The 8,913-nt window shown below is 48.6% G+C and overlaps 1 protein-coding gene across 1 annotated transcript; it reads left to right on the top strand.

The window, feature by feature from the left end:
- Positions 1–2,155: 2,155 nt before the first annotated feature.
- Positions 2,156–2,890, top strand: LOC119361366 (stromelysin-1-like). The gene has a single exon (XM_037626610.1). It carries the CDS (start codon positions 2,156–2,158, stop codon positions 2,888–2,890), a length of 735 nt encoding a protein of 244 aa, XP_037482507.1.
- The last annotated feature ends 6,023 nt before the right edge of the window (positions 2,891–8,913 follow it).

Here is an 8,913-nt window from a genome sequence, read left to right as displayed (position 1 = left end):
ATGGATGCATGCAGGTCGTTGGTGCAAATGACGCGGGGCGCGCTGGCCATGGCTCGGATGAAGACCGGATCGTGCGCATGAGTGAACGGGTCACATAAGAGGAAGCCGGCTCAGCAGGAGCTCGTGCGTGGCGTGCGCGCGAGGGTCGCATGAGCAGTTAGGCAGCGTCTGTGTCTATTAAACTCATTGTAATCGCGTTGATTCGGTTTGAGCCGAGAGGAAGCAATACAAGAGAGGAAAAAAGGCCCCGGCGTTCGTCACCGCGGGTGTTTGTCGCCCGACAAAATCGTCTCCTTCTATTCTTGTGATTGTTTGTCGATCCTCGGTTCCAACAATTGTGATTGTTTGTCGATCCTCGGTTCCAACAGATCATCCATATTTGAAGGTTGTGGGGCGTTGGTTTGGAGCGTGGTCCATTTGCCAACCTCTCGCGTGGGAGGGGAGTTTCACCTACCTTCCCAGCCTTCGGCGGGGCTCATCTCTTCTTCCTCTCAATGGTGTAGATAGCCAGACGCCCATGACATCGGGAAGTCGGCTAATTGATGGAGACCGCCACGTGCCCAACTGCCGGCGCCTCTTCCCGCCACCTGTTCCACAATATCGCACCAAGCTCCTCTTTTTCTCTACTTCCATAACCACTTTTGCCATGTCGCCTCCCCTTCGGCCAGGCTAGGTTTCACTCTCGTGTTTGGAGGAACAACTGCTCAACAAGGAGGAAGCGGTGTAGGAGGTTGTCGCCTTGTTGGCATCGCCGAGGAGGAGGAGTGGGATCGCTACGACATGGAGGAAACCCTGTAGGAGGATCTCACCATCCTGGGAGGGCTGGGATCCCAAAATGCATGCGCTGGTTTGGGAACAAGCATAGCTATGTGAAGATCCCAAACTCGCCTGAGATGTCTCTCCGACGCCGCTTCCAGTGCCTGACTTCACTATTGAGGAGGCATGAGATGAGTGGTACGCCGCCTACGCGTAGGCAATCTCCGCCCCAGGAAAATCTTTGAGTAGACTGTCGCTTGGCAGGTATGGATCCACTACGAGGAAGTATAGGAGGATTTCGCGGTGGAGTGTGCCAATTCGATGCTAATATGATGAGATTCGAGGAAAGAACTCACACCATATTGTGCCTTTCCCAGTTGACAAAGCCATATCCGACCTCACGACCGCATGGGACAGGAATGGGACGAAGACAAGCTCGCCGTACCGGCATGCCACCGTGCCTAGAGGGCGAGTGGACTCGTCACATATGCATGTGGCCCGTGCAAAGCATTCACACATCAACATCGTGGGTCGCAAAATCATGCTATAGTCGCTAAAAAGGACAAAAATTGAACCTAATATGAAAATTCCACTAGTAAACTTTTCTCCTTCTATATAAGAACTTTGTAATGTAACATTAGTTGAAATTAGTGTTCTAATCCTTCTAATCTAATTGAATGTGACTATTGAGTCGATGCAGCAAAAAAAAAAGGAAAGAAGAGAAAAGATATGGGAACACACAATATAGCGTCTCTGAGTTTGCACATTGCCTGGACAACCTTCATAGTAGTATTATGGAGCGCGCTCCATGCACTCTGCGATATAGAGACGGTCAATATGTCAGATTCCGCTAAATTTGCTATTAGATGGGTAAAAGTGGTGTGACATTGTGTTCGAGGAATTAAAGATTTCGAGTCAACCTTGAAAAGAACATAGTACTAACATAAAGTGGGCATTTGCTTATTCGTGGCGCCACCAACAAAACAACACAAACACAATCCCCACAAAATCAGCGGCAGCGTGAGTGCGGTCCGTCCATCAGCTTCACAAAGAAAAAGAAATAAGATGGGAGCAGGAACATAGTGCTCCACTACACATGTGGCGACGAATTGGAGCTCAAAGCTCCGTGTCTATGAGAGGGTGAATAGTCTCTTTTAGAGGCTAAACTTTCAAGCATCCCTGATTAAAGAGAGGCTAGGACTAGTTTTGAGGCTAAAAACTTTTAGTCATAGGAAACCTACTAAAATATGTATTAGCCCTTTCTCTCCTCATTTAATTCCTCTCCTTTAACACATGCGAGTTCTGTATTGGATGGTTTGGAGGATAATAAATGCTCAATAACTTGATTTTAGTCTTCTTCTTGCACCTTCCCTGTTTCCAAGTACGTACACGAGTCCATATGCGCGCGCGCCCATGTCCACCTCCTCCCACTCTTCTCCCCCCCTTCATCCTCCTCCTCTTCTTGCACCTCCTCCTCCTGCTTCCACCATGCTGCAGGTGCTGCTCCCGGCACCTTCTTCTCCACGGCGACGCCAACGCGCCCTCCTCGCTCATGGACACGCTCCACGCGCGCGACGGCAACGTCACTGACGGCCTCAGGCGCTACCTGGCGCGCTTCGGCTACGCGTCCACGCCTGACGACGCCGACGGGCGGCTCGTCGTGAGCCTCTACCAGTCCACCCTCGGCCTCCCCGTCACGGGCCACCTCGACGCCCGCACGCTCGACCTCCTCGCCACCCCGCGCTGTGGCGTCCCGGACCTCCTCGACACCTCCACAACCAACGCCAACGCCCGCTTCGCCTTCTTCGCCGGCCAGCCCCGCTGGGCGCGCGCGCCGGGCCACTTCCTGCTCACCTACGCCGTCGTCTCCGCGGCTCCCTACCAGCCCCCGCGCCTGAAGCCTGAAGCCGCGCACCCGCAAGGCGGACCTCACCCTGGACGACGTCCGTGGCGTGCAGGCGCTCTACGGCTCCAACCCGCGCTTCAGCCTCAGCTCCCTCTCCGAGCCCGACACCTCCTCAGCCGCCCCGGCGGTGGCCACCACCAGGTCGCCCGGGAAGACGACGACGACGCATATGGCCATCCTGCTCTTGCTCGTCATCGTCACTCCTCTGCTCCTCCTCTGCTAGCTTGATTGATTAAGCTCCACTATAAGTAGATAGATATATGCACTGTACACATGACACGTCTTAAACTCTTCATTAGTTGGACTTGAGAGAAACTGATCAAGATTTTATCAATTATTTGGTCGAGTTTCTCGTGGATTGATTAGCTTTCTTTGAATGCAAGTAACGAACAATTTATTATGATTGGATAAACAAGTCAAGCATGTCGTCGTACTGTGTTTCTGAAGCAAGCAGGAAAAAAATTCTATGAGACCAGGTCTCACGGGTTAGCATGTGAGACCCATCCTGATGGATGACACGTGACATTCACAAATCACAAAGCATCTACCCCACCCCCACCTGAAATTAGGCAAGGGTTCTTGCCTTCTTTCTTCTCTTGGTTGGTTGACAGATCACCAATGAATTCAGTGTGATCTTAATTTGGAGAAGAAAGCAATCAAGGTTATGCGTTTGAGTTGGACCGTTGGTGCCTGTGTTATGTGGCTAGCTAGGCCCAGCCCGAAGCCCGGCCCGGCCCGAGGTATGGCCAGCTATATCTCCAATGCTAACGGACGTGGACATATATGTGGGAGCCGGGCTATCCGCATACATTACAAATAACTTTTAAACAAACGGGATGTACTTTACTCAAACTAGATGATATTCATACAACCCGAACGAGAACATTTACATTTCAAACATATTTTAAGATTTTAACTAAGAACTATGCCCGACTAAGAGCATCTCCAACAGGCGCCCAAAAAGAGCTCCGCACACTTAAAAGTCGTTTTTTAGGCGCTGCACAGCTCCAGCAGAAGTTGTAGCGCTAAAAGTTTTTGGGCGCGCGCTGAAAAACGCTATCGCGCGCAGCATATTTTGGGCTTCGGATTGCGCGCGCTTCACAATTTGCACTGTGTGTTTTTTGGGCGCGCTTTTTTGGGCGTCTACGAGCATCTCCAACAGCCGCGCTATGCGCCGCGCGCAAAAAATCTGTTTGCCGCGCGCGCTTCGGCTGGTTTAGCGCGGCCGCGAGCGCTGGCTCCAGCAGCCGTGCTATAATGCAGCGCGCGCACGCCGCTCCAGCAGCGCGCAAAAATACAGCGCGCGCGACTCGCCGGGCGCGCGTGAAATGAGTTTGAAACAATTATCAAAATGCAATGAACATGTGAAATTTGTCACAAACATCTTCCAACGAAGTTCATGCCCACAAGTTCATACCCACAAGTTCATCCAACCAAATTCAAAATGCAAAGTAAAGTTCAAGACATATAAATGAAAGACACATCAAACATCTTCCTCATCTTCGTCCTCATCTTTCGAAGACGATTCTTCCGCCTCCGAAGATGAATCTTCCACCCTATCCTCATCACGTATCGCATCACGTGAAGCTCCGACGGTGTTGGCAAGATCTTCAACGGCATCTTCACGGGAATGTGTGTGAGGAGGCACATAGAAAGACATTCCACCCATGGCCGGAGGTGCACCCATGCCTCCCATAAGAGTAGCAAAACTCATGCCTCCCATGGCGGCCATAGCGTCAGAGGGTGCTCCAAAGCCACCCATGCCTCCCATGGTGGCCGGAGGTGCGCCCATGCCTCCCATGGCACCGAAGCCACCCATGCCTCCCACGGCGGCCGGAGGTGCGCCCATGCCTCCCATGCCGCCGAAGCCACCCATGCCGCCAAAGCCACCGCCACCCATGCCGCCAAGGCCATCGCCACCCATTGTGCGGATCATGGCTCTTTTTTGGATCAAGACTTCTTCACGATCAAGGTTGACATATTCCTTTTGCGCACCATTGAACGAAGATGTGTCCAAGAAGAACAAGTGCTTCTCCCATTCCAACAACCTAGATCGCTCCTCCATGCCCACCTTCCTCTCCTCCAATGCTACTTTCCTCTCCTCGGCGGCCACCCTCCTCTCCTCGGCGGCCAACCTCCTCTCCTCGGCCGCGGCATCTTGATTCCTTGTCATTTTCCTCACCTCGTTGACTTCTTTTCTTGCCTTCAGAATAGTTTCCATAGCATTTTTGAGCTCATCATCTCCTTTCCTCTTCTTCTTTTCGGTTTTGTTTTTCTTGCACCCATCCGGTCGTTTTGGCTTCGAGTATGAAACCGAGTTGGGTCTGGGGCTTCTCTTGCCGTCATCACTTGATGCATCATCCTCCTCCTCATCATCATCCACCTCAATTGTTTGTTTGTGTTTGTTGCTCAAATGAAAATCATCCAAACCATCACGATTCTTCCATTTCTCTTCATTCTTTAACACTTCATAGCAGTGAGACAAGGTAAAGAACCTTCCTTTCTTGATCTTCCCCTTCTTGGTTTTCCTCGTCTCTTCTTTGAACAAGTTTTGTGCAATGTTGAACTACAAGAAAAACAAAACAAGTTAGCACTTCGGACACCAAAAACAAGTGTGAGATGAACATATTGAAGGAAATATGCCCTAGAGGCAATAATAAAGTTATTATTTATTTCCTTATTTCATGATAAATGTTTATTATTCATGCTAGAATTGTATTAACCGGAAACATGATACATGTGTGAATACATAGACAAACATATAGTCACTAGTATGCCTCTACTTGACTAGCTCATTAACCAAAGATGGTTATGTTTCCTAACCATAGACATGTGTTGTCATTTGATTAATGGGATCACATCATTAGAAGAATGATGTGATTGACATGACCCATTCCGTTAGCCTAGCACTTGATCGTTTAGTATGTTGCTATTGCTTTCTTCATGACTTATACATGTTCCTGTAACTATGAGATTATGCAACTCCCGTTTACCGGAGGAACACTTTGGGTGCTACCAAACGTCACAACGTAACTGGGTGATTATAAAGGAGTGCTACAGGTGTCTCCAAAGGTACATGTTGGGTTGGCGTATTTCGAGATTAGGTTTTGTCACTCCGATTGTCGGAGAGGTATCTCTGGGCCCTCTCGGTAATGCACATCACTATAAGCCTTGCAAGCAATGAGCTAATAAGTTAGTTACGGAATGATGCATTACATAACGAGTAAAGAGACTTGTCGGTAACGAGATTGAACTAGGTATTGGATAAAGACGATCGAATCTCGGGCAAGTAACATACCGATGACAAAGGGAACAATGTATGTTGTTATGCGGTTTGACCGATAAAGATCTTCGTAGAATATGTAGGAGCCAATATGGGCATCCAGGTTCCGCTATTGGTTATTGACCGAGAATAGTTCTAGGTCATGTCTACATAGTTCTCGAACCCGTAGGGTCTGCACGCTTAAGGTTTCGATGACAGCTTTATTATGAGTTTATGACTTTTGATGTACCGAAGGAGTTCGGAGTCCCAGATGAGATCGGGGACATGACGAGGAGTCTCGAAATGGTCGAGACATAAAGATCGATATATTGGACGACTATATTCGGAGTTCGGAAAGGTTCCGAGTGATTCGGGTATTTTCGGGGGTACCGGGGAGTTACGGGAATACGAGGAAGAAGCAATGGGCCTCATGGGCCAAGTGGTGGAAGAGAGGAGGCAGGGCGCGTGGCCCCCCTAGCCCAAACCGAATTGGACTAGGGGGCCGGCCCCCCTTTCCTCCTTTTCCTCCCTCTCCTTCCTTCTCCTTCTCCTTCCCTTCCTTCCCCTCTCCTACTTGGACTAGGAAAGAAGGGGAATCCTACATGGAGTAGGATTCTCCCCCTTGGGCGCGCCTCCTCCCCTTGGCCGCCCCCCCCCCTTGCTCCTTTATATACGGGGGCAGGGGGGCACCCCATGACACACAAGTTGATCTACGGATCGTTCCTTAGCCGTGTGCGGTGCCCCCCTCCACCATATTCCACCTCGGTCATATCGTCGCGGAGTTTAGGCGAAGTCTTGCGCCGGTAGAGCATCATCATCGTCACCACGCCGTCGTGCTGACAGAACTCATCCCCGACGCTTTGCTGGAACGGAGCCTGGGGATCGTCATCGAGCTGAACGTGTGCTGAACTCGGAGGTGCCGTACGTTCGGTACTTCGATCGGTCGGATCGTGAAGACGTACGACTACATCAACCGCGTTGTCATAACGCTTCCGCTTACAGTCTACGAGGGTACGTGGACAATACTCTCCCCTCTCGTTGATATGCCATCACCATGATCTTGCGTGTGCGTAGGAATTTTTTTGAAATTACTATGTTCCCCAACAGTGGCATCCGAGCCAGGTTTTATGCGTAGATGTCATATGCACGAGTAGAATACAAGTGAGTTGTGGGCGATACAAGTCATACTGCTTACCAGCATGTCATACTTTGGTTCGGCGGTATTGTGAGATGAAGCGGCCCGGACCGACATTACGCGTACGCTTACGCGAGACTGGTTTCACCGTTACGAGCACTCGTGCTTAAAGGTGGCTGGCGGGTGTCTGTCTCTCTCACTTTAGCTGAATCGAGTGTGGCTACGCCCGGTCCTTGCGAAGGTTAAAATAGCACTAACTTGACGAACTATCGTTGTGGTTTTGATGCGTAGGTAAGAACGGTTCTTGCTAAGCCCGTAGCAGCCACGTAAAACTTGCAACAACAAAGTAGAGGATGTCTAACTTGTTTTTGCAGGGCATGTTGTGATATGATATGGTCAAGACGTGATGCTATATTTTACTGTATGAGATGATCATGTTTTGTAACCGAAGTTATCGGCAACTGGCAGGAGCCATATGGTTGTCGCTTTATTGTATGAAATGCAAACGCCCTGTAATTGCTTTACTTTATCACTAAGCGGTAGCGATAGTCGTAGAAGCAATAGATGGCGTAAACGACAACGATGCTACGATGGAGATCAAGGTGTCGCGCCGGTGACGATGGTGATCACGACGGTGCTTCGGAGATGGAGACCACAAGCACAAGATGATGATGACCATATCATATCACTTATATTGATTGCATGTCATGTTTATCCTTTATGCATCTTATCTTGCTTTGATTGACGGTAGCATTTTAAGATAATCTCTCACTAAAAATTATCAAGAAGTGTTCTCCTTGAGTATGCACCGTTGTCAAAGTTCGTCGTGCCCAGACACCACGTGATGATCGGGTGTGATAAGCTCTACGTCCATCTACAGTGGGTGCAAGCCAGTTTTGCACACGCAGAATACTCAGGTTAAACTTGACGAGCCTAGCATATGCAGATATGGCCTCGGAACACGGAGACCGAAAGGTCGAGCGTGAATCATATAGTAGATATGATCAACATAGTGATGTTCACCATTGAAACTACTCCATCTCACGTGATGATCGGACATGGTTTAGTTGATTTGGATCACGTAATCACTTAGATGACTAGAGAGATGTCTGTCTAAGTAGGAGTTCTTAAGTAATATGATTAATTGAACTTTAATTTATCATGAACTTAGTCCTGGTAGTATTTTGCAAATTATGTTGTAGATCAATAGCTTGCGTTGTTGCTTTCATATGTTTATTTTGATATGTTCCTAGAGAAAATTGTGTTGAAAGATGATAGTAGCAATGATGCGGATTGGATCCGTGATCTGAGGTTTATCCTCATTGCTGCACAGAAGAATTATGTTCTTAATGCACCGCTAGGTGACAGACCTATTGCAGGAGCAGATGCAGACGTTATGAACGTTTGGCTAGCTCAATATGATGACTACTTGATAGTTTAGTGCACCATGCTTAATGGCTTAGAATCGGGACTTCAAAGACGTTTTGAACGTCATGGACCATATGAGATGTTCCAGGAGTTGAAGTTAATATTTCAAGCAAATACCCGAGTTGAGAGATATGAAGTCTCCAACAAGTTCTATGGCTGAAAGATGGAGGAGAATCGCTCAACTAGTGAGCATGTGCTCAGATTGTCTGGGTACTTCAATCGCTTGAATCAAGTGGGAGTTAATCTTCCAGATAAGATAGTGATTGACAGAATTCTCTAGTCACCATCACTAAGTTACTAGAACCTCGTGATGAACTATAGTATGCAAGGGATGACGAAAACGATTCCCGAGCTCTTTGTGATGTTGAAATCGACGAAGGTAGAAATCAAGAAAGAGCATCAAGTGTTGATGATTGACAAGACCAC

This window comes from Triticum dicoccoides, chromosome 2B, assembly GCF_002162155.2.
Source record: "Triticum dicoccoides isolate Atlit2015 ecotype Zavitan chromosome 2B, WEW_v2.0, whole genome shotgun sequence".
Taxonomy (NCBI): domain Eukaryota; kingdom Viridiplantae; phylum Streptophyta; class Magnoliopsida; order Poales; family Poaceae; genus Triticum; species Triticum dicoccoides.
This window is presented reverse-complemented; position numbering and strand designations above follow the sequence as displayed.